This window comes from Diorhabda sublineata, chromosome 10, assembly GCF_026230105.1.
Source record: "Diorhabda sublineata isolate icDioSubl1.1 chromosome 10, icDioSubl1.1, whole genome shotgun sequence".
Lineage (NCBI taxonomy): Eukaryota > Metazoa > Arthropoda > Insecta > Coleoptera > Chrysomelidae > Diorhabda > Diorhabda sublineata.
The window spans coordinates 15,788,103-15,813,831 of NC_079483.1; the positions used below are offsets into that span (position 1 = coordinate 15,788,103).

At 32.3% G+C, this 25,729-nt stretch overlaps 1 protein-coding gene across 6 annotated transcripts in view; it reads left to right on the forward strand.

The window, feature by feature from the left end:
• The window catches only part of LOC130449353 (eye-specific diacylglycerol kinase), a 260,920-nt gene that overhangs the window by 104,701 nt on the left and 130,490 nt on the right, over window positions 1-25,729 (forward strand). For all 6 annotated transcript variants that reach the window (XR_008910435.1, XR_008910436.1, XM_056787124.1 and 3 more), the window contains 2 exons: window positions 3,556-4,518; window positions 10,686-10,821. Coding sequence is in view for 4 of the 6 variants with exons in the window: in XM_056787124.1 (XP_056643102.1) it covers window positions 3,602-4,518; window positions 10,686-10,821 (1,053 nt within the window). In the remaining 2 variants the exon portion in view is untranslated. The remainder of the gene's footprint in view (window positions 1-3,555; window positions 4,519-10,685; window positions 10,822-25,729) is intronic.

A 25,729-nucleotide genomic window follows, 5' to 3' on the forward strand; every position in this document is an offset into this window, starting at 1 on the left:
TACGATCCGACATCCAAAAGATACTCCATGTAGTGGCATTAGAAAGAAGAGACCTTGCCAAAAAAGCAAAGGTCTTGAAAAGCACAAAAAAGTGTTGGCCTTTTTGAAAAGAATCAAAACATCCGTGAACGAGGCATATTTCTCTGAATTACCAAGTCAGTTGCGTCAAAAAATTATCGAAAAAAGGCACGGCAAAATCAGTCAAAGTGTGCGCTTGCTTCATGACAATAGTCCAGTCCAAACTGTTTCGCGTTTCAGGGCCACTGTACAGACAATAAAAAACCATGAAAATTTAAGTTTTTCCAATTTTCTACAAAAACCGTCAATTTGAGAAATATGAATTTACCAAAGAAGTCCCCTGAATTTAAAGCTTAGAATCCAATGGTAAAAAGAAAAATGGGGTGGCCATTTGAAAAAATTAAGTTTTTGAAGTTTTGAGATAGCGAAATTCGGTACCATTTTCTGAACACCCTATATAAATTGTTGTCAAAGTTTTACAAATTTTGGAAGCTGTAAGTATTATTTGTTCAAAACCCAAAAATATTAGATCTGACTCTTTTTTTAGTATAGGGCTGTATTTGTCCAAAAATTTCGAAAATGTGAAATAATTAAAAAATTTGGGTCCACTTCAGGTATAACCGGAAGTTTCAGAAAGCTGAAATTATTTTAGCTGAAACAAACCTATGCAAGCAAATTTTCAGAAGACTAGTCGCAGTACTTTCCCATATACATAAATGTGGATTCACACCATTATATATCTCTGATCTGGCCCCGTCCGACTTTTGTGCTTGCAAAGCTCAAGACCGAGTTGAGATGTAAAAGATTTGATAGCGACGATGAAATTAAACAGGCGGGGCACGAACATTTTGACTCTAAAGATGCAAAATATTTGTATAGTGGCATAGATGCTTTAGTCTGATTTTTTTCAAAAAATTTGTGAAAATAAAGGAAGAATATATCGAGAAAAAATCTTAGTTTTTTGGACCACACTACGTATATAGTTTGGTTGCTCCAAGCTCTATTTAAACTGCCTGTTCGCATAGTGAGGGAGGCTATACGGAAGGGTGAAAATGAGAAATAAAAAAATTATTCAAAGGTGTCGGATTCGAACGATCCCTCTATCGCTCAGAACCACCCCTTGAGAAACCTTAAATACTAAGGGGTGTCGAGTAATGAATACTTTATTTTTAAGCTGCTTTTATTGTCTACGCAGCTCATTTATTTTTCAATGATTTTCTTCTGGGAAAATTTTAATTCTTCCAGGGTAGGTTTCAGATATCTGATGCTCTTGTTCAAAATGTTTAACAAAGTTTTCGACTGAAGATCATAAAAAGTGAAATGCTCTTCCAAAGATATTCTTGATCAATGTTTTGGTAATTAATATGAAATGGTTTATCGTGCCTTAGAAAGTTTTGAAACCATTTCTGATTTTATTGACAGTAGCTTTCCATATTTTGACGCAAGGCTAGATAACTTGAAAAGTGAAGTAATAAAAAAGTTAATACAAACTGCGCAGGCGCAGCATTATCTTATTACTTTCACTATGACAGTCACAACATGAAAAAACTGCCTCCGTTTCATATGTCGTGAAGTTACCCGTCATCTTCTCATCGATAACAGATAATCATTGAGAAAAACCACTCATACATCTAGTAGAGTGCTCAACTGATGATTGAGAAACGTTCCAACGATACAAGATGTTAATGGTTCAAGAATTGTATGGAGATTATTATATCTTACCTTATAGGTCCTTTAATAACTCAAATGCCAAAAAATCATGTAAATCTCCATGGAAGTCAACCTTTATTCTTCAGATCGATTCCATTTTATGTTATACTACCAAAATCCCTTCAAGACCTCTGACAAAGAACCGTGACATAATGCCTTGAAGTATATCAGAAATATGGTAAGTATGTATTCATAATTCGCGACCATTTGTTCTACTGCGACGTTGGGGATTCTGAGTGTCCAGAGCTGATTTGCTGATCCAACTCCTTTCACAAAGTACGCTTTAGTTAATGAAAAGTTTTTACAAGATTTTGTCTACAAATTGTAACAATAAAGCATTTCTCTCTATCATTGCACTATATCTGTTCAATAAATTGTTTAAAACTGAACGTTAGATGTCTTTTTACAAGATGTGATCTGTACGAACACTTGATCAAAACTTTTACGCCCTTACCATAAGTTTCCCATAAATCAGGCATCACTCGACTGATCAAGTTCCCAAGTTCGCTCATAAACCACTGATTTTATCGATTTCTATACCGATTGCTGACGTTGCTTCTGTCTTCTGATGTGGTAGATTGCTTCTGTGCTCAGTAGTTTGTTGGCAAAAATTTAATGGTGCTTCAAGCTGTGTTTTACTTCTCGAATGAGTAGTACAAGTAAAACCAAATTGATATTTGAACACCATGTTATCACTCATGTTATTTTTTGTTTCATTTTCGTGTGTGATGAAAGATAAATGAGAATAAGTGCCTCATCTGGCGGGGGCACTGCTGCATTTATAGTAGTTGGCAAAACTTTTACAAAAACAACATTATCTCGGTCTCAATTGTATACTTGAAATTTATTATTCAATATTTTGTGATTAGATAACTTTAAGTTGTAAAATACACGAGGATGAAATTTTAACTTTTTACGAAAAGTATCAAAATATTTAACTTACAAATTCATTCGCTCATAAAAAACATGAAGAGACTACACCTGGAAAAACTAATTCCCGTACCCTGATATTCTGCACGAGTTGTTTTCAAATGGTTTTAACGCTGTCAAAGTAACTTTTCCGAAACTTCTTTGATAAATGGCTGGTATAAACGAAAACAAAGTTTTGAAGTCGGGAAACTCGGAGGTGTGAGAAATTTTCGCGTGTTCGTTTGAAAATATCATTTCTAAATGGAATAATGGCATGTGCTGCACCTAAAATCACATAGAATATCACTTAACAAGGTGTTTATTACTTAGGCACGCTGTTTATTTTCTATGTTGTATATGAATTTGTGTGACAAAATTTTTTTTTGTCACACATAGTCTTTAACTGAATTTTGAATGTACTGTAGCCACCAAACAATAATATTTCAATGGAAAAAAATTGACACACCAGGTTTCTTTGTGACATCAAGACAAATATTTTTATAAAAAGTACAAACATCGCTTAGAAAAAATAATCCTTAAAGTAGAGTAAATAGATATGATTTTAGTGAATGTTTGGCTTTTGGTAGGTACCAAAGCAACCAAATTCTTGGGGAATAAATCGAGATGAGAGTGCAGGAAATGTATTTTTGAAGACATATTACTTTTTGTACGTGTAAAAACGAGAGAAAACATTCCCCTAACATTCAAAATTTAAACGAATATTTGGATATCTTCAATCATAATCCAAATGAATTTTTTTGTCAATATGTCACAGTAAATTAAAATATGACATATCATTATAACCCTGAAACAAAAATACAGTCGAAATATTGTACTTCATTCGAGAAACGTGCACCCACGAAATTCGCTTTTTGTACACCTCAATATATGGCACTAATATATATTTTTTTCTTTCAGAATGACTCCCCCATGGTCTTGGGGTAATTTATCACCCCATTGAACCATGCAACGTTTGAGAACCACTTTTAAACGGTCCAGGACCCCCACAGCATACGAAATGAAGACTCAGAGCAGTTTAGAAGTACCTAAACAAGTCAGATCGGCGTCATTTGACGAAATTCAGCTAGAAGCTAAACGCTTACAAGCCGAAAAGGGACCAGAACAAAATGCGCTACTTAATATTCCACAGTTCCCCGGTCAGAGATCCAGAAGTGTTGATTCGGGAGGAAGCGAAGAGTCGGGCAATTACCTCGAGGTACCTTCTAGAAAATTTCACCGTAGAAGATCTTCTGGAAGTAAAAGTCCTATTTGTGTACATTGTATATGTTTGGAAGAGTACAATAGAATGCACAGTAGCGATAGTAGTCAAGATGAGAAGGAAGATGCACCACAACCTTCGTTCAGTATGAGCGAATCTTCGAGTGAATGCGAAGAAGAAATTCTATCGAACTGTGGCATACGAGTAACGTTATCTCCTGAAATACCTCCAGAACCAATTCAATCACCGCCTCCTGTGCCAATGACTCCTACGCAGTCCAGGAGAAAATCAATTCATCGTCAAGAAGCTTTTTTCGGGGACCCTTCTGGGGATTCCTTAGAAAGTATTTCAGATGGAATATCTGAAGCTTTTTCCTCTGATGGAGCAGTTTCAGATAAAACACCAGCGGGTCTTGTCGTTAAAGATATCTACCTCCAAGTACCAGATCTTAAAAGGGATAGAGCTGCTTCAGTAGACTCTTGTTTTTCCAAAGTATCCCAAGTTAAAACTGAGGAATTAGAACATTCAGGCGTAAGTTTAGAGGTACCTGTCGGGCCAAATGTTGCCCTTCGATCTAGATCCGTTGATATTGTACTACCGACTGATAAGCAAGCTAGGTACAAAGCTTTGGCGATGGCCGCTCCTTGTAATTCCGAGTATAGGTATGTCTTTCAAAAAATTAATGATGTGAAGCATGTTTTGCAAGTTCATATATTCAGCACCGTATTAAACTTTGTTTTGTACCATATTTGTTAGAAGGGTTTTTTAAGTAATGACGATTGCACCAATGCTCCAAGGAAGATATTGATAAATTACCTACGCTACAAACCTTTACTGGTTCTAACTTTTCGTCAATTTCGATTCACCTTTAAGTTATCGAGTTTTCATGAATATATATCTAGAGTTTTTGTGAATTATCCGGGAAATACTCACCAACATCCAATCATAATTGGATAAACTGCAGAAATTAGATTAGTAACAATTTCAAAAAGGTGCGTGAGTGAAATAAAATAAACCTAACAGCCAATATCTCGTTTCAAATTTGATCAAAATGTGGGGTAGTAAGCGGAAAAGTTCTGATTGTTTTTTTGTTATATTATGAAAACTAATAATCGTATATTTGCAACATTTGGGATTTCTTGTGTGAACCAAGTTAAACAGAGGGTACCACATATATTCTACAGGGTATTCCGAGATTCAAAATGTTCGAAGTGAGAGGATGACGTGAAAATAATCCTGTGACATGTTTTCATCCGACATCAGAACTTATTTTTAAGTATATTTTCTAAATATTCTCTAAAATTCTAAACATTATGAATTTTTTAAGGGTGATTTAGTATGTTTCAAGTAATAAATAATTCTAAACTACAATCTGAACGTCAAAGGCGGTTCATGCTCAATGGTTAACAATCCGTAACTTTACAGGGATAACCTGTACTATCTAAGAATAGCAAAAATGAATTTCTAATACCTCCTGTGAGTATTTCCAATGTACAACGATCTAATAATCTTCATAATCGACATTTTATCGAGTTAAACAAAGAGTACCTTTTTTTTGAAAAATCTTTAGATTGTAAAGTTGTCCCTGCAAAAGTTACATGTATAATTTAAAAAATATACTTAAAAATAAGTTCTGATTTCACAGCTTTAAGCGCCTATAACTCAGAAACGAGTGGCCTTATAAGAAAATTGTCGAAGCATTATTTTTACGTCATGTCATCTCACTCACTCTTAAGGATTTGAAGGAGATTTTAGGATCAAAATATGTTAGGGAATTATTGTTGGTTTATAATAAATGAAATTGTACTAAAAAAATATAAAACATTGTCATTTCTTGTTACTCTGCTATTGTACATACAAAGTAAACAAAATTTATAGGCTATAAAGTATTACTAAAACCATCCGTGATGAAAAAGTTCATACTTTTGGGCCAACTATAACCTCAGTAAAAAATATTTAACAACTCTAAGCTGGTGTATAAAAACCGTGTAATTGATGTCATAAAAACAGAAATTCTGTCGATTTCATCTCACCAACATGATACTGAATTCGATCTAGCTGCAATAATTGCTTCTTACTATTACATCTTTGTTATCAACATACATAATGTGTAATTGAACGGAAATAAGTCCTGTTGAAAATTATAGTAATAACCGAGACTGCGCCCCATCCGCGCTTTTTAAAAAATCACCCCCTTTTTAAAGATTTATACAAATTTTAACGCCACTAAACACACTTCTTTCCAACTAAGAAGAAACTGAATATTTTCAACACGTTTCAAAGAATAATTTGATAATTACTGTAAAAACTCATAATTATTTAAACTGACAATTAACTCATTATTTCAATTCAACAGTATTTTAAGATTTATAAACATTGAAAACAACATTTTTAAAGACACAGTTATTTAAATTAAGTCTGGGTAATTATTCTTTTGAGCTTCTTGTCTAATGGTAATTTTGTTTGAATCTGTAATTTACATGTACGCCAGGGCCTTGGCAAAGAATGTTTTCTGAAATTCCTCACTTATTTTCCAATGAACTCTTAAAATAGTCTCCGGCTACACCGTTGGATTTCCATCTTCCTTGTTGCTTCATTTTCAGAATGTGCGCTCCTGAATCTGCTTTAACATTAGGTAGACCCAGGTACTGAGCAATCTTTGATGGTAATGGTATTTATGCCCAAGGGTTGTATGTTACATTTTTCATTATCGTCTCGCACATAAAATATTTACAGCACGAGGTGTATCATTATCATTATCATTGCGACCTAAGGAACAGATTTATTTAATTATTATATAATTAAATTAAGTCGTACTCTTGCAAATAGATATATTTCGTCTTCAGCCTCTTTTATAAACATTTCTACACTCCTCAAAATCTCCGGTATACTGCTGACGGTCTCTTCAGCCAAGCCAGAAGCATAATATATTGATATTGACATTTTTGCGCACGGTGAGTTCAGATCTTAACATTAAATATGTAGCTAGCGCTCGTTTTGGTAAGTTAAACAATGTCGCTCTTCTCATAACTCGTTACATGAGTAACTATTAACAAGCTTCCACGTAAACAATCATTTTTAACTGTTATTAAAGCTTTTAACAGTTGATAGCTTGATGTAGCTCACATAGCTTGAGAAGTTACTGTACACTTCATAGACACCTAACAGGCTTCAGGCACCACCAGTGTAAACAAAGATTAATCATCAATACCATCCTAAAAAGAGTTTCGACGAACCCGACAGCTTTTTGGAGATACAATGTTTCTTATTATAAGTAAATGCGGATACAGTTGCGGTTGGAGGAAACGATATTCCTATCAGCGGCTATTTGACTGGTTACAGGAAAACCACAAAGAAAACCTACAACATCGACCATCGACGAGGTGGGGCTTAGAAAAGAGTCGCACCTGATGGAGAAAAATGATCGAAGTAATTTTTTTGGAGTTCTATGTAGACTTTGACTAGTAAAACGGTGTTATTGGGTTTAAATCGGCACTTGTATTGGTAGTCACTAAGAAGTGCAATCATCCACCAACGCTAGCATTCGATTCGATTTCTATTTTATTCCTCAATACAGACACATAACAAATAAACTTGTCAAAGTAATGCTAATAAAAACGTAAAATATATAATTTTTATATAGACAGTTTAAAAAAATGTCAAATATATTTTAACAATGGAGGGTTAATATGAACAGTTTCGTACTGTTTTGTGTATAATGAACCCGATTCAGAGAAACTGTTACAACACATGTTCATTACTACATAATGAAATGTGTGTTTAAATAATTCAATATCCGTCTATGAACTAGCAATTACACTCTGCACGCGAAACAAATTCATTAAAGCAAAACAAATATATATCGAAATGTAATAATAGAAATATCTAGTATTAATGTATAATAATGTATTGTTTTTAGTTATTTATCACTACTGCATGAACTAGATTATTATAGGTACAGTATAAAATTGTAATTAGTTTTGAAAATACATCTCATGATAGGTAGGAACTTAGGCAGTTGCAAAATTTCGTTCTATCTAACGTATTTCCCATTTAAAACACATACATATCATCTCATCTCAAATTAACATGCTTTTTAATGATGATTGAATTATCAGCGATTATAACTTGAATTCTATTAGACACTCTTCGGTTAGGAGAGTGTAGAGGCTTTCTCCATTGGTAAGGCTACTCCTTGAAGTCAATTCGAGAGCTGCTAAATTATTTTTCGTAACTTTTTTTCAATGATTCTTACGGGTTTTTTATCCCGTGTACAACATTACTACATTAGACGTTGCCAAGCTGTTACCAGAGCTGCTACTTAAGCTTTGAGATATGGCAACACTAATGTGAATGTCTTGATATTGACGTCATAAAGTTTAACATTTTTGATGATGAACGTACTCAGAACGTGTTGTCATACGAGTACTATTTGAGTTGTTTACATTTATTTGAAACATTCATCTTGGTCAAAAAATTAAATTGAATCGCGAACATTTTCGTGCGATGATTTCCTGAAAAATTTGGCTAAAAAAGATTTGTTCGTGTTAGATACCGCATAATTTAACAATCGCTCAAAAAGCTCGTGTTGATTGATGCAAACAAACGCTGAAAAAATTCTATGAGATCTTGACAGGCAACGAATCATGAATCTAAGTATATGAACCCGAAACTAAAAGTTCTTCGTGCACGAAGCATTTCGAAGCGATTGGTCGTCTGTTGTTTTGAAATAACTGGACATGTCGCCTCTCTTCCATTAGAGCAACGAAGAACGGTCAATTCTGTATGGTACATCGGTAGTTTTTGTCAGAAGTATTCAAATAAATGAGGCAAACACACATCAGAAGACAAAAACCTTTTTGAACAGTCAAAACATTGAATTGATGGGTTATCCGCTGTCCTTGATTTCTCCTTATTCTCGCAGATGAAAAATCAATTGTGAAATCAAAATTTTTTTACACCTCAAGAAGCTGGAGATGCAGTCAAATCACACGTTTTGGAGATACCCTAATTGGAATGGAAAAAATGCTTCGACAATTGGTTTTAAACCCCAGGAAAATTGTATTGATATTAATGGAGAATATTTTTTTTTATTAGTGTATCTCAAAAGTAGCCACTCTTGTATTTGTGACAGAAAAATTAAGCGATTTGTTCGATTAAATTTTGAGGATTATTGAACTTTGCTTAGGTTTATGAAAAATGAGATTTCCACATTAATGGGATCTCTGGAAACGTACATTCTAACTTCTGTTAATGTTGGAGTGTGTTACCATATTAAAGCAAAGTAATTCAATAAGACTTGTTATTGTGACTATCCGGGCTTGCCATTATCTGAAAACCTCTTATTCTACTGATAAAAAACACGTCCTACGTCAATTCAATTCGCTTATTTCTGCTTTTTTTTGAGCTAGTGAGTGCAATAAGTGTCGGAGGTACTTCTCAATATAAGGTGGAAAATATATTTGCGCATGCATTGAGACATTTTTACTAAAATTTCAATCATTTTCAAGGAGGCATTTATGTTTGACAATCGTATAAATGAGTCGTTGGTAAGATTTTTGTGTAAATGGAAAACTCTCACGTACAGAAGAATATGCTTGATAATCTAACGAGCGAAATTGCAAAAAAGTGACCTCATTTAAGAAATTGGGTATTTTTACATCGCGATAACGTACATTCGTAAACTTTGTTGATAACCATGTCTAAAATTCTCGAAATACACTTCGAATTAATTAACCATCTAGCGTATTCACAAAATCTGGCACCTAGCGACTTTTCCTTCTTCATAACCTCAAAGTTCCTTCATGGAACAGTTGAGAAGATAATAGTACCACAAGACTAAGTGGATAGACGTAAAAGAAGACTACGTTGAAAAAAAATTATGATTAAGGAAAAATAATGCCTTGTTTCTTTGTTAGGACAGAATATTTTCACACAATCCTTGTATGTGGTCTTTTAAAGGAAGCAAACGTGAGAGAGAGCCAACCTTCTCTTTTGTATACATTAAAGAGATGACAAACAAACTACGAAACCGAAGTCACTTACGAGTTTCTCATCAATAAATTTCTTTCATTAGAGTTGTTGGTATAACAATTTTTCTTAGTAGTGCGAAATTTTTTTTAGTTTTAGGTCACGGATCTCAACTTATTAAATTTTTTTGGCTGGTTTTGATTGACTTCTTGCTAACGTTTTTCTACTTTACGCCAATCTGCTTTATTATATTGCATGTTTGTTTTTGCAGAAAAGTAATTTTTCCTCTCAAAAACTAGATGAGAAAAACTAAGTATAAGTAATATGAAAAAACGATTAACTTTTCAATAAATTATTCGAAATTTTCAGCAAAACTGTTTTTAAGAGACTGTTTTATCTATTTCATAAGTAACTTGTTCTACTATAGAAATTGTACCCCATAACTTCGATCTCTAAAAATAGAAGCATTGTTCATATAGTGGCTTTTTCGAAACTACTCCCATGACAATGCAAACTGTATATATACCACGGAATTTTTCTTAAACAGAAACAATTCTGACCTCATTTAATGAAATAACATATCACTTTCTGTCAGGTCCCTACTAAAGCTTAATAGATCTGAAAGATACCCTTGGGCATGACTTTTTCTATTTTGGTATAGTTACGACGTGGAAATTGAACTTTGGCGAACAACGGTACAAAGATGGTGAAGGATTTCGAAGTAGTTGAAGTAAATACTGAACCGTGAAAATTACAGTATTTCCAAAAACGACCAAAGAAATAAATTGAAAAACGTGGAGGTTTAAACGTTTCTAATTTGTCGTTATGGAATGTCACAATTAGTTTTCGTTTGTTACAGAAAATCTACGGAAGTTGGGGAACGGGTGTTGCGTAGTACGCCGGACTGGGAAGAAACTGCTATTAATGGAGATCATCTGTGGGTACCAACATCAGTGTCTGGTGATTTTTGTTATGCAGGCGATTCAGACTGTACGGTAAGTTTTCTTATCCCTCATTGTAATAATTGACACTATAGTGATCAATTTGTATCATAATATTATTATAAAAAAATCCTCAAAAAATAAACAAGTCGCGCTTGCAGCTCTTAAAAAGAATAAAAAATTGAAAAACAAACCAATTGTGAATAGATCTCCTACGACGACTGAAATGCAAAGAAAAACTCTCGTGGGAGAGAAAACTCACAAAAACTTAAACGTTGATGATGTTCATGATATTATGGATGAAATATCTGAACGAGACAACATTGCTAATGAAATTACTAACGCAATTAGTAACTCAAGAACTAGAATAACAAGAAGGACTAGAAGAAAACCTACTGAAAGTACCAGGTCCTACTGAACCTTCTTCGGTGCCAGCCGTAGCGATCTCTAATAAACCAATTAAACCGGCAGCTAGAAAAGTGAACAATGACGGTGATATGAAGGAATTGGAAGCTTGGGAATAATAAAATTGGTGAATGAAAGTGTTTGTTTCACCAAACCAGTATAACTAAGATATATAACAAAATGTTTGTACTTCTTTCAGTAATAATCTGAAAAAATATGTCATTATAATACAGATCAAGCTGTACCGATAAAAGTGATAGATTAGCAATGAAAAATATTTGGAGAACATTTACATTTTAAATCCGTCTGTACTAAAAAGATTTATATTAAGAGTTTTAACGTACGTTTCAAAATTTCGAAGCTTTACTTAATTTTCGATGCTCCATTAAAAAGAATCGAACAAATTCCCGACATTGTGTATATACATATATAATCACGCTATGCTTATAAATTAACTAGAATATTCAATTTATTAAATTATAATTATTTTTGTAGTATATAAGTTTTTATTATCATTATTGTAATTAAATAGAATATTATTGAGGTGTTAAGATAATACTAAATAAAAAATAAATACTAAAAAAGTATACTTTCGCGTTTGATTTGCCACAATCCCATAACTATAACTCTCATAAACTAGTTGGCAAAAGCTTCGTTCTCATTCCGCTAGTTTATGAGAGTTTCGTTGTGACAAACATCAGAGTGTACCCTTTTTAATAATAGATACACTGATCTATTTAAGGAATATAGAGCTTTCATAGAAAACCCGTGAGACAAGCAAGCATCTGTCAGCGTCATTCTATGAATTATAGTATAATAGGAACTACTAGAAGCAATTGAAAAAATATAAAATATTGGAAAAACCATGAGAAACGTCGTTCCATTCGATCATTGAAACAAAAATAATTCGTTCTTTACTTTGACTTGCCTGATTTGCGATAAAATTCGTATTTATTAAGGAATTCTCCTTAAACCAAATTAATGCACTAAAGTCGCTAGTCGGACGCTGTTTATCTAAATTTTAACTCGTAGTTAGGTTTCCGAAATTTTCATTATAAAAGTTTAATCGAATTAAATACCCAATTCTACCTGATTTAACCGCTTGTTCTAAAGAAATTTCAAAGTTTTAATTAGCACAACTTTCTCGTAACCAATAATATGTCGATGTTAAAGAAGAGAAAAGAACATAATAACTCTTGAGAGTTTTACTTCTAGTTGTAAAACTTTTCGTGGACATATTCTAAAGTAAAATCAGAAAAGTTTCGAAATTAACTAGAAACTTCTACTCAGATAGATAAATTGAAAAAGAGATCCGTGAAAACGACTCGTGACGAAATACGAGAAGAGCAACAGGGAAATATGTCCTTTACGAGCACGAGTTTATAGATGCATATATCAATCGATGTAGACAACTCTTGTTGCTGGATTTGCAATAATGGCTTCAATTTTATATAACCATGATACTTTGAAAAAAAAAATATCACTAGTTAGCTACAACATACGTTCAACGATTTCCAAAAGGCAGTGCAAACGTAAGAAATTATAACCTTACTTCTCCGGCTAGAAACTCTTCTTCAGAAAGTAGTACCTATTTGATCTTAGTTAAAGTATATACTTGTAAATAACTGGTACTCAGATAGGGTGAACAATTAATATTAAATTAGAACGCCACCAGCTTTTTAACGAACGACAATAAAAATAAATAGAAAAAGGCGGAAAAGCTGGCAACACCTTATGAATTGAACTAATAATAAAAACTAAAACTAAAACTATCCGTGGACACGATTATCCAAATTGATATTTATCGCTATAATAACAATAAAAAAAGTTTCAGCAACAAATGAATTTATTATTAACTACTTATCCAAAAGAACACAACGAATTGAAGCAGTTATAAATTAAAAACTCTGAGATTTATCTATGAGAATCCAGGATGGTTGCCACTCTCAACTGGATTCCTAGATGTTAGAGTTGAATTTGTTACTTGTGAAGTTCCTCCGGTTGAATTCCTGGTTGTGGTTCAGACTATAACCTAACAGCTGTAGAACTGCGGGAAAAAACTGAAGGAGGCAACGGGAACACAGATGGAAATTACTAAACAAGGAACGAGTAGGTAGAACACATTTGAATAAAATGGAGCTTATGTTCTAACATATAAATAACTGAGTTTTTCTAAAACTGTCCTATTCTAGTCGTTCTGTTTATTTACACGGAAAATATTATACAAAATTTACTTCAAACAAAAGGAAATTAATAGAGATAACTGGAACTCAAATAAAAGAGCTGTGAACATATTTGAAAAACTTGCCAGTGAATATAAAGAATAATATCACTACAAATTCACTAAAATTTACTTTGATTTATTTTTTAGTGTGGATAGGTAGAGGACGATTTTGATTATATTCCGAGGTTTTATTGAATTTCTCGAATTGAGTATGCGGTCGATAACAACTTAATTTTTTCAAAAACTAGAATAAATAAATCAGTGACTACTGTGCCACAATACGTGAACAAAAAAATGATTTCTAATGTTTAAAGAAAAACGAAACAAGCCGAATGGCATGTTACAAAATGTTAAATAATAGTAGACATCGTAATCTTTTCTAGAATAGAAACAGACAATAAACATACATACCATTTCATGATATTTCTACCCGCCAGGATAGTCGTGTGTAGATTCATGAAGATTTACACCAACATTGTCGAAAAAACAAGAAAGTAGTGTATGCAGTATTTTTTAGTAGTACAGGATAAGTGGAAGCAATTAATCTTGAAAGTAAACGTACAATTACAGTAAGCTTGTGCGCCAGAAAATGTTTACTTGCAGTCCTTTATATTGCATCACGATAATGCATCGTTACATAGTGCACAGCAGACAGATGAGCTTTTACATGAAACTAATGTTTCACCTGACTGAGACTTGTATGATTTCTAGTTATTCTTTTACTTGAATGAACATTAACGTGCTTGACATTCCAACGAAGGATGAGATGGATGAATTCATCAATTTGTTGAGAGCTTTCCAAGAGATGACTGTCTTTGATTACAAAAGTGCATTGAAGTATGTGGTTATCACTTTCAAAATAATCAAAATCAGACTTGAGAATGAAACCGGACTAAAGTATTGTACGATTTGCTAATAACATTGTCCAACAGTTTTAACTAAATATCCCATTGAAGATATTTATGCGGATTATGTTTATAAGAATTTTATTAGTTTGTTACTTTCTGCTTTTTTTATTTTAGGTTCTATGATATTATATTTTCCCAAGATATATCCATTTCGATTCCTCGAATTTTCAAATAAAATACATTTCCTATGCAAATAGGTTATGGTTATATTTTTGAGTCTCGTGTTTGTCTTCTTACTTATTGTTTTATCCGTCGAATACCAATGTTACTTTGAGCAAAGTATGCAACATATATAAAGTAGCTAGAACCATCAAAAGTCTTTTGATGTTAGTGAAACAACATTTAGAAATGACGGCTAAAGGTAAAATTTACGTTACACAGAGAAAATGATATACCCGAACAAAACAAGTGAATCAAGAATATTTTGATATGTTACTTCAAATAGTTTTTTATACTGTTGAAATGGAAGCATTGATTTTATAGAATTGCAAAATAGTAGGTCAGAAAAATTGGAATTTTAACTGACCTGCTTTGCTTCCCTAACTTTTTCTGAGGGCTTTCTTCGAGGTATTCTTAATTTGTGTAAGCCACAGAAGTCTTATTCAAAATAATTATCTTTCGAAATCCAAAAGATAGGCATAGATTTTGATGAAGTTATTCCATTCAGTTTTTTTAATAATACACTGATCTATTTAAGAAATATAGAAACTTCGTAGAAAACCTGTAAGACAAGCAAGCAACTACGATAAAAAATTTGGAAAAATATAAAATATTGGAAAAATCATTTAAAAACAATAATCTCATCCCACACATAGCTATTTGTTGATTGATGTTACAATAAGATCATGAGTAAGAATGTTTTGATTTATTATTTCAAATAGTTTTTCATACTGATGAAATAGAAATAAATTTTACAGAATTTCAAAAAACCTATGAATAAAAATTATAATTATAAACTTTTGCTTAGGATTAAACTATTTATTCAAACATAATATTCAATGAAAGTTGAATCTAGATTACGTCACCAGATTTAAACATGCTATATAAACAAATATTGGTATTCTGACTATCCAGTCTTGCCTGTTTTCCTCCCCTACTGTTTCCTTGACATTCTTTTGTAAATAATGATGGTCAATGTAGTTTATTTCAAAACACATTTGATTTTTTTTATACCATAGAAGTCTGCTGTCCTAAATAAATTTCAAATACTTGTTTTCTTGTTTTAGAACCAGTATACTTGTCCCTATTTATATTTTTTTCATAATTTAGGTTCTTTTTCTATATGAATGGAGCTAAAGTGGTTTTATTCGGTTTTAGGCGGTTAAAACTATGTCATTTGCAAAGCTTACCTAGTGTATGCTTGCTTGAGTAAGTTTCTTTATTAGTACATGTACATGTACCATTGGTGATGTAACCCTGCCCATATTTTGTTGTTCTTGTGGATAACATCGATCATATATATATATAACCAATGTTTATAATAGTCATATTCACAACTAACAGCATCAGTGTGTGCTTTCCAATCTCGTGAGATGTATTATAATAGGCCAGGTATTCAAGCATTTCGACAGATGATAGGTGTGTGTCCAAAAAGCGAGTTCTACATCGTATCGAAGTGTGTATACCCCCTTTTCGGGGGTGGAAAATTTCTCGCCCAAAATAACCCCAGAAATCTGAAGATCAGCAAATTTAAAGTAAAAAATGTCATATAAAGTTTTTTCGCCAGATCAATAGTTTTTGAGTTATTCGCAATTGAAAAGTACGATTTTTTTCTCAAAAAAACCGCATGTTTCAATAGTTTTTTACATATAACTCTGTAATGATGCATTTTATCGAAAAAAGTGTATTGAACAAAAATGAAGCTTATGAAAAAACAAAGAACATAAGCCATATTTTAAGATCTTAATGTTCTACCTAAAGCATTGATACTTGAATAGCTTTTGTTTTACGTAATTGAGAATTTAACCTCAAATAACGGGAAAAGGGTACATCTTTCAACAAAAAGGCATAGAATACTTTTCAAACAGCTTAAAAAGACCTTTCAAATGAACATTGATAAAAGTCGTTTCGACAGAAATTTCAGCGAGATATGATGTAGAATAATTAAAGCTAAAAAAAAAGTTGCACTAAAACTCATGCCAATTCATTGAAAATGAAAATTAAACTTATTCCTTGTATCAAATAATTTATTTGGTTGTTATTTACAACATCTGAAAGTTTGGCTGATTAGAAACGCATAATTTTGAAAAAAAATGAGCAATAAACAATACTTTTTTTTTTATTTAAAAAAAAAATGTTTGTTTGTTTGTTGTTGTTTTTCTCCATAACTATGAGAAATACAAAAACAAATAAACAGTTGGTAGCATAAAAATTAACAGAGTCATAACCCAATTAATCTGTTACTATAGTGCGAGGATTGCTTATCCACAGCGCTTTGACCCTTTATTTATAAAATGTGGAGGGTCTCAAACCATTCTATCATACATAGTCTTGTAGCCCTAGAAGTTACCTTTAAAATGGTTTTTTGTAGGATGTGATAGCTTCAAAATAATGGAATTACATGAAAAATTAGAATTTGAAATTTTTTTGTGAATTATATAACTATTGTATTGGTGTGTTTCGATAAGGTGTGGTTTTCACCCCTTAAAAACAATTTGCACACCTTGCGACATGTAGATCTTGATATGGAGGGTAAGTTGAGCTTAATTCTAAATTTTCAATAAAATTTTGAGCTTGAATGTCTGCACTGTAAATCGCTACCGATCAATTGAAGTCTGTTGATCTACCTATTTACTGTCATGTACTCGACTTATTGTTCAGTACTTTTACTATCGTTTTATAAACAAACCATGCGGGATTATATATCTAAATAACTAACTTTTACCTATTTTAGGTATGAAGATGACCTTAATTTGCTTTTCTCCAGCTAAGTGGTATATGTTGCATCGCATGTTTATAAATTTTGTATTAGAAATTTCCGCTCTTTTTTTTGGAAAAATCCCATGCATTTCCAGAAATTTGTAGTTTTTTTCCGGTTATCAGTTTATTAGCTATTTTCTATTCCTTCCTATGTGAATGATTGGAATGACTCTATAAACGACCAATTTTTTCATTTGGAAAAATGTTGCGTCGGGTTTCATCAAAGCTAATTCAATTTTATCGACAAATACGTACAACGTAAAAACAATTCACTCGTGTTTTTTGTTAGTTACTGGTTGATCATTAATAATTTCATTTCGACATTTCGCAACTTTGTATACGAAAATAATAACTTATAATATTGTCATAATAACTTTGAAAATCAAATCAGGAATGTAAAATTTTCCAGTTTCCATATTTTGCTACACTGTTGCTTTTGGTTTATATACTCATTTTGGTATTTTAATAGCATCTATTAAAATGTAACAATGTCGAGAAATAAGAAATATTTAATGTTAACGAATCTGTTTTATGTTCGACTGAACTCACTGTATATCATATTACACGAACTGCCATGATAAAAACGTCAACTTTCATCCGGAACAAAACGTAACGGAAGATAGAAGCTTGAAATAAGCAGTCTATTACTGCTTTTACTGGAACCAACTTTGTGGAAATGCGGGTGAATGGTTTGTATTAATATTCGAGCGACGTTTCGCGACGGTGAGCAATTATTGGTCATGGTTATCAATTCGCTATGTCTGATATTTACTTTGTAACGACGTGAATTGAGATCATTCAATTTATCCAATGTATGCCGAATTGTAAAAAAACATTCAGCGATAAACTCATCAGTAAATTTATCAGTTAGTGTTTACTTTTCTATCCACATATCGCTTATTTTTTAGTTTTGCTTTCGCTTCCTTAATTACATTAAAAATTTTGAATGAAATTGTTGTGGAGTTGTCACATTAAAATATTAAAGTACAATCTTTATAATAAATATTAGGAGCTTTCGAATAACCATCTATTCATCATTGTGGTCTGAAAATATAATTAATTAGAAACATTAACGTACCTGGGAACCGTAATAAACGATAAATGTAATACGTCTAATTACCTTATTCTCCAATAATTCACATATGGTACAAGTGTGTGATTTAGGCCGATTTAGGCCGATTTAGCCGAAGGAGTTGGGAGCAGTTAGGTCGAGCTTTTAAATAGAAATTATCGGAGATGTCGTTGAATGGAGAGTTCGTTGGTGGACCAAATTAAATTGTAGCTTACTAAAAGCTCACGTAAACCACCAATAGAAAGTTTTCCAATCATCTCCACTCTCAAAATCAAATCTTTCTTTTAACACTTACACCATAAATAACTATAACTATTTTTTTAACTCTATTATTACCAACCTTTATAAAGCGTCGTTCCCAAATTTTTTAATATATTATTTACAACAACATAATTAACTCGCTTTACGAAAGCACAACGAATCCGAAGAATGAAAGGTATTTTCAGGCAACTTAGTTGCGTTAAGAAGTAAGTCGACAGACTAATTAAGAAAATTCAATCTGTGGTATTATTACCCAAAAAGACGCAAATGTACTTGAATATGTATGACAGTTTTGAACTTCAAAATTAAAGCTAAATGGAAAGGGATGTTTTTGAACTTCTCTGTTTAATCCAACGTCTAGGATTAATTGTGATAATGGATAGATATAATATTAAAATAATTCTGACGTTTATGTTCACCTTGTACGAAGTAGAAGCGCATAATTTCTGAAATCTATTAGCAAGAGAATTGCACAAATTGGAGCGAAAAATAAAGACGTTTTATTTCAAAAACAAAACATCATCAGTAAACTATTTTTACCATGTAATTCATATTTCCATAGACAAATGAAGTTACAAGCCGCAGCATTTGATGAATACATATTGTGAGGGAGTTTTATTTTACCAGAGTGATTCTCATCTCACAGTTGGTGTACAGGTAAATGAAAAAGGAATGTATACGACTATTGACAAGATAAGAAAACTAAAAAATTAGTGCCTCGTAAAAGTATGAGACGTAATTAGATTTTGTGACAAAACATTCATCCGCTACTCACATTCACATTCAAATCGTGGATATTGTGAAGAAGCAATTTGTAGAGAAGATGCATAAAGCCATACTTATCATGTGCAGTCTTTATAGAGAGAAAACGAAACGTGTCTACATCATTTCGTCCCCATAAGCAAGAAAGCACCCACCAGCGACAACTGTATTTATTTCTTTTATTGGGAAAGCTACGGCAATAATTGGATTCACGTGTTGTTATCCTGTCCTTGCACATCGTTGTTGTACCATTTTAAGAAGATAACGAGAAGTTATCCGATGAAAATAGCTAATTATACTCTATGGCAATCCCATTCCATATACTGCTGAAGCAACGCGAATATTTTTATGACAGCTCACATAGAAAATATCGAGATATATCGTCAATTGTCTATTTTCTATGACTAAGGTTGATTTAGTCAGAAAATAGACTGTTTGTGGACTAAAGATCTGACTCCTTAGACTTAGTGATAAGTTCATAGTTCATAGGTATAAAAATGGTTAATCATGAACGGTTGCGCATCTAGATTGCCTAATCGGTTCGTGATATCCCACTTAGAAAGGCCGTTGTTCATGGAAAAGCTAATCAAGCACGTTGATTTGAATCTTTTGACTTCACTGGGCAAGCTGGAACTCTTAAGTATGTGTATGAACCGTGGCTATGTGTATGCTGTGCTCACATCGATGATGTTGTCTGCAGTTTCTTCCTTTTTCATACACCAGTATTTTGGATCGTTCGTGATACCTATAACTGTGTCTGATTAGAAAATCAGCGACCATTGGTTTTGTATTGTATTTTTAATGTTAATAAATAAATATTTTCTTATTCCGCCCTATTTATCACCCTCCGTTATATGGCAGATTGAAATAATTTAACCTTTTTTGAAATTCCAATTCTTTATTCATAGAATCTCTATTTTGTAAATATTATACTTCAATTATAAACTCGTTTGCAGTCCATCGTTTTTACTGATGTTTCCAAATTATAAAACCTGGATTTCCTTGATTGATGTTTCTCCAAATATTCAAAGCTTAAATGGATTTATTTTGATTGAAAACCAAAGATTCCAGCTTCGCCGACCCGATCTCTTGAGATAATTGATTATAGATGAGAAGTAGAAATTAGACAGTCGTTAAGCAAATTGGTCTAGAGTAATTGAGAATATTATGATTGAAAATTGATTCTATATAAATTTACTTCGGTATTATTAAATATATTTTCACTGTATAGAGATCATTTAAAAGCACTTTTATCCTGAATGACTCTAAAAGTAGTGGCTTCTTATTGTACTACAACTGCAGACTTTTATAGATACATTCTAATGTAATAAAGATCAAAACCATTTTTCTACCCTTAATCTGAAAAGTTTTTATATTCTTTACAACATTATCACTATAGAGTTTCCAACTGTTGAAGTTGAAACAGAAATCACTATTTAATTTTCTTCTTTGATTGCTATAACTGGTAAACATCAGACGCATGCTAAAGAGTTTAATATTTCCTAAAATGTAAGTATATTTCACTGTAATTTGAATACAACAATCGTGGAATATACGAGAACTCATTTTTACAATACAGACGAGGAAATAACTTGAGAAAAACCTGGAAATTCTTTACTTCTTTTACTTCTACCCACTCGATTAACATCTTAAAAAAACATTATAAAATTAACAGTTAATATAATCTTATTTGATTGATAACATTTTTGATACCTTTTGCTATTTTTTCCTACTTCCCGTCTTTCGTATTGTTACGAACAAGTCCGCTATATGGATCTTTGAGCCGGTCCTGTCCGATTGTAGTGGAATTCTAAAATTCGACGAAATTGCGAATTGCGGCGCCTTTGATATACGTTGGAAATACCCGGAATCCGTTTGAGGTTTGTTTTATATGAGTTGTTATTATAGTAGGCGTTTTATTTACAATATTTCTTTTGGACAATTTCTAAGAAGGTCTATTTATTTATTTGTTTTGTTCCTTTATCTTCTAAAACTTTTGAGAATTCTTTAGTGATATGTTTAGCGCAGTTTAGTTTATAATAAATAGTCGTATGAACAGACCGAAATAGAAAGTATTCGAAGGATTTGAATAAATTACTTAAATTAGTCAAGTGATAGTGATAAGTGTATTATATGAATTAGTGTAGATTATAGTATTCAAATAAGTTAAGAACATGAGGGACAGGAACCATATAAATAATGTAGAAACACATTACAGTATCCATCAATTCTTAAAAGGACTCTTCCTCCTAACCAAATTTTCGATTTGCTCCACTTTTTCTATTGTGTGATTTTTATTTCAATTACAATTCATCAGATATAATACCGGTTTCTTCATTGTTCTTCAACACCAAGTTGATCACTAGTCCTGGATTTAGCCATGAGTTCTTTGTTGTCCACATATGCTATACATTGATGTTTCTTTCTATAAATTGAGCGTTGGGTTTTATACTACTTTCTTTCAATATTATTTCGTTAACTAGTTAAGGAGGGTTGTGGATAGTGGATTTCCTTGTTAAAGACATTTCCCTGTCTTAAATTCGTTAGAAATACTGCCTTCCAGACTTACTTTGCTTTCCGTTTTTCATATCGTCATTTCCAGTAGTCTTCTCTATTTATATGGTATATTAAACATTTCCTCATACATTCTATAAGCGATAAATAGCATAATGTGAGTGAAATTTTGTTCGTAAGCATTTTCTTGAAGTTGTTTTATAATAAAACATTGGTTGAAGACTCCTTCGTACTCTTCAATATTCTCTTTGTGGTATTCGCCTAATCTGATTGAAATCTTTTTGCCTGAACTTCGTATATTACATAAAAAAGCTCTATTCCACGGAAGTTATTGTATTCTTTCTTAGGACATACTTGTGTCAACAAGAGCTATGTTTTCCGCTTGCATATTTCAAAATTCCAATTGGAATATTGTTGTCTGTCATTCTGTATTCCCTATTTTCTTGGTACCGTTATTACCAGCTTTTCCTCTTCACTAATTCGTTAAAATTTACGTTATATACTAATACAGACCTTAAATCAAGGCTTACTCATAATTGTAAAGAGATATGTATAGTCCGTTGACCGGTTTCGACTTTGTTGAATCACTCTTCAGAAGCTGAGGTGAATTTGAAGTGGTTACCTTCACTTCTACACACTTTGTAGTCTACTGAACTTTGAACTTGGAGGATCACACCAAGATTCTGCCGTACAACATCACAATGGAAGTTTATTTAATCGATATTTTCGTACCTGTGTTTAACAGTATTGCATAAACCAAGCTTTTAAGATATCCCTAAAAATGGATCCATTTTATTTCATTCAAGAATACGTGGGGGCCATGCTAATGAACCTCCCAGACCAATCCTCCTATTAAGAAAAATGTTATTAAGAATTCAAAATGTTCTAATCTATAATTTACACAATATACTTAAATATAAGTTCTGATTTCGCAACTTTAATGGCCTATAAGTCAGAAACGAAGGGTCGTATGAGAATTTTTTCTATCACAGCGTTATCTATTCGTATATGCTAATTTTCTGTATATAATTCACATTGTAACATGTTATAGTCATTCTTTATATAAAGTTTATGAACATATAAATCAACATTTTTGAATGAACCCTGTACGAGGTCAATCTACTCGCTACATACATATTTAGAATTAGCATTTGAGACTTGAATGTTGAAACAAACCTTTTAAATATAAAATATAGTACATAAAGATGAGGTTATAATATTCTGTAACTCACATTTTAACCGTTCATATTTAATTCCCGAAACACAGTTGACTGAATTGGTTTCGTTGTCGTCTAAAACCTCTATTGTTAAATTTTCTTTCTAGCATCGTTCAATTCTTCAACTGAAAGCTCTAATCAAACATATAAGTTATGATTTGCGTCGTAAAAATGTTGCAGTTTAATACATATTTTATTTTTCTCCATTTGGTCCTTACATAAAATTCCAGAAGAACGTATTTGTTATGACTGGATTATTTTTATGGCGAATTTCTGCTATTCCCGTCTTTTCCCTATCCTAAAATCGAGCTTCGGTCTGCTGTTACTATCAGGTTTTCGTCTTCTTTTACATACCTAATCGCCTCCTCAATCTCGCTATCGACCCCTTTGATCTCGTCGTCATCTGCTTGCGATGTTGGCATTTTTAATATTAAGATAGCAAACGTCTACTTTGTGAAATAATTTTCTTTCTGTAGAGAATATGAAGGTATTTTATTACGCATTTCCAACTTGTGAGATATTAAGGTAAATAATATGTAAAATATTCTACTCTCAAGTATAATAATAGTGAGGAAAAAATAAAGTACAAAAAACTGATCGATACGATTTCTCTTTCATATTAAAACTCACAATTTCCTTACTAATATCATCTAAGAATTATTTTTATCAAGATACAACTGATCTATTTGACAAAGGATTCAAATATTGATGAATCGTTTCTATCGCGCGTCAAGAAAAAAGGCAAAATCACTTATCCAATTCCCTTTTCCAAACACTACCTTCCACTTTGAATATTGACTATGAGCCGAACGTTCACAGTTCATGAACCTTTGTTTTCAATAATAGAATTTCTATTAAGATAATTTGGACCCGGAAGAAATCTTCTAATCAGATTATAGTTTCCGCTTGTAGAACAACAAACGATTCCGTTCGGTTGAATGAGAGACAATTCCCTAAATTTACCCTTGAATGGCGACTCCTAATATCTAAAATTATCTTCAGCGTCTGGAAGTAGCATCAAAAATGGTTTTGATTATTTTTGTCTCATTCTAAAACGGATGTTTGAACGTTATAAAAGTTTCAGGTCTTTCTGTCATGAATTCAACATTTGAAATAACTTCGAGATTGAAATTACTTCGATCTAGTTTTGAGTATAAATAATTGAGATGCTCTTAAAATTGTTTATTTCAATTAGGATGTGTTGAGATTAATCTCGTGCTTTGTTGTACCCAGTGTTCCAATAATTATTTGATTACAAGGTTCAATCTATGTAGACAAATAAAATAGGATTGAAGACTAAGATCAAAAGAGCACACAACAAGCTTTTAAAAAAAAAGAAAAGAACCTATTCACCTCAATAAATAGATCAAAGCGTGATGCTAGAATATTTGGTACAAATTGTAATTTATTCTTACGCAAACAAGTCAAGGAAGGCAGTTTTTTTTATTTATTTCAATAAAATGGAGGAAATTGAGAACATACTTGTGTCGGATGGTCGGTTTTTTAAAACCCTAAACCGCAATTTTCTCTAAATTTAATGTAAGCGTATTTCCTGGGTCTTCCGGAATCTATAGAAAATATTGAAAATTTGACGGTAATTTTCCGTTTCCTTTGGGGAAACTCACACGACTTTTGTTGCGTAATTCACAACGAAATCGCTCTAGGGAATATCTGCTTCATGAAAGCTTATAAAAACTACTGAAAATTATATATTTCGAAATTTTCCTCTTTTCTCATTCATAGTATATACAATGGAAGACTTGTAGACCAAAAGTAACGTAAAAATAAAGTTCGCTCTTTACTGCTCGAGTAATTGCTTTATACCGGGTTCCAATTCATAAAAAAAGATTAAATGATACTGAAATATATAATATGAACAATCTAAATAATTTTTTGTATAAAAATTGTTCCGCTTATTTTATATTTTACGGTCCCAGCTCGAGTTAGTCGTAGTTCTGGGTCTATTTATGTTTTGTGTTATTCATATAATCCATAAATTGTCAGCGCTTTTCTTCTTCTTCTTCTTCGTCTGTATTGCTGGATCTGGAGGTGGTATCTTTGATTTGGCAATCGTGTTTATCCCGAATACGCGCCATACCAGTTCTTCAGTTTCTGGGACTAAATATGCGCTGTGGATTAGTTGACCCGGGTATACAGTATTGTGCAAATGAAAGAAATACATTCATTATTTTGTAAACCAGTTACTTAAAAGAGAAGTCCTCAAACTTGTCTATTGTTATTGACGTCATCTATGTCAGCGTGGTGAGGTCATCACTAAAATTTTTAAATAGAAATGTGAGTGTTTCATTATTTGAAAGGCCTTTTATATAATTACTCAATATGTCTGAGTAATTGATGTTTGTATTTGTTTAAGAAATTAATGAATGTTTAGTATTACAATAAATTGTATTATTTCATTAGTAAGAACGAAATCTAAATTAAGGGCTCAAAATGTTTACCTTCAGCTAAAACACAATGAGAAAGACGTACCGCGAATTATTCTCAAAAATTCCCTATAACTCCCGAAATTTGTACAACCACATCGTTTCTTTGGGGTCAGTGATCTTTTGTGGTCTAGTTTTGTAAACTTTATTTTTCAAATATCCCTATCAAAAGAAATCAAGACAAATCAGATGACCTAGGCGATTATTTTCTTTGACCTATCGACCGATTTGGAAAG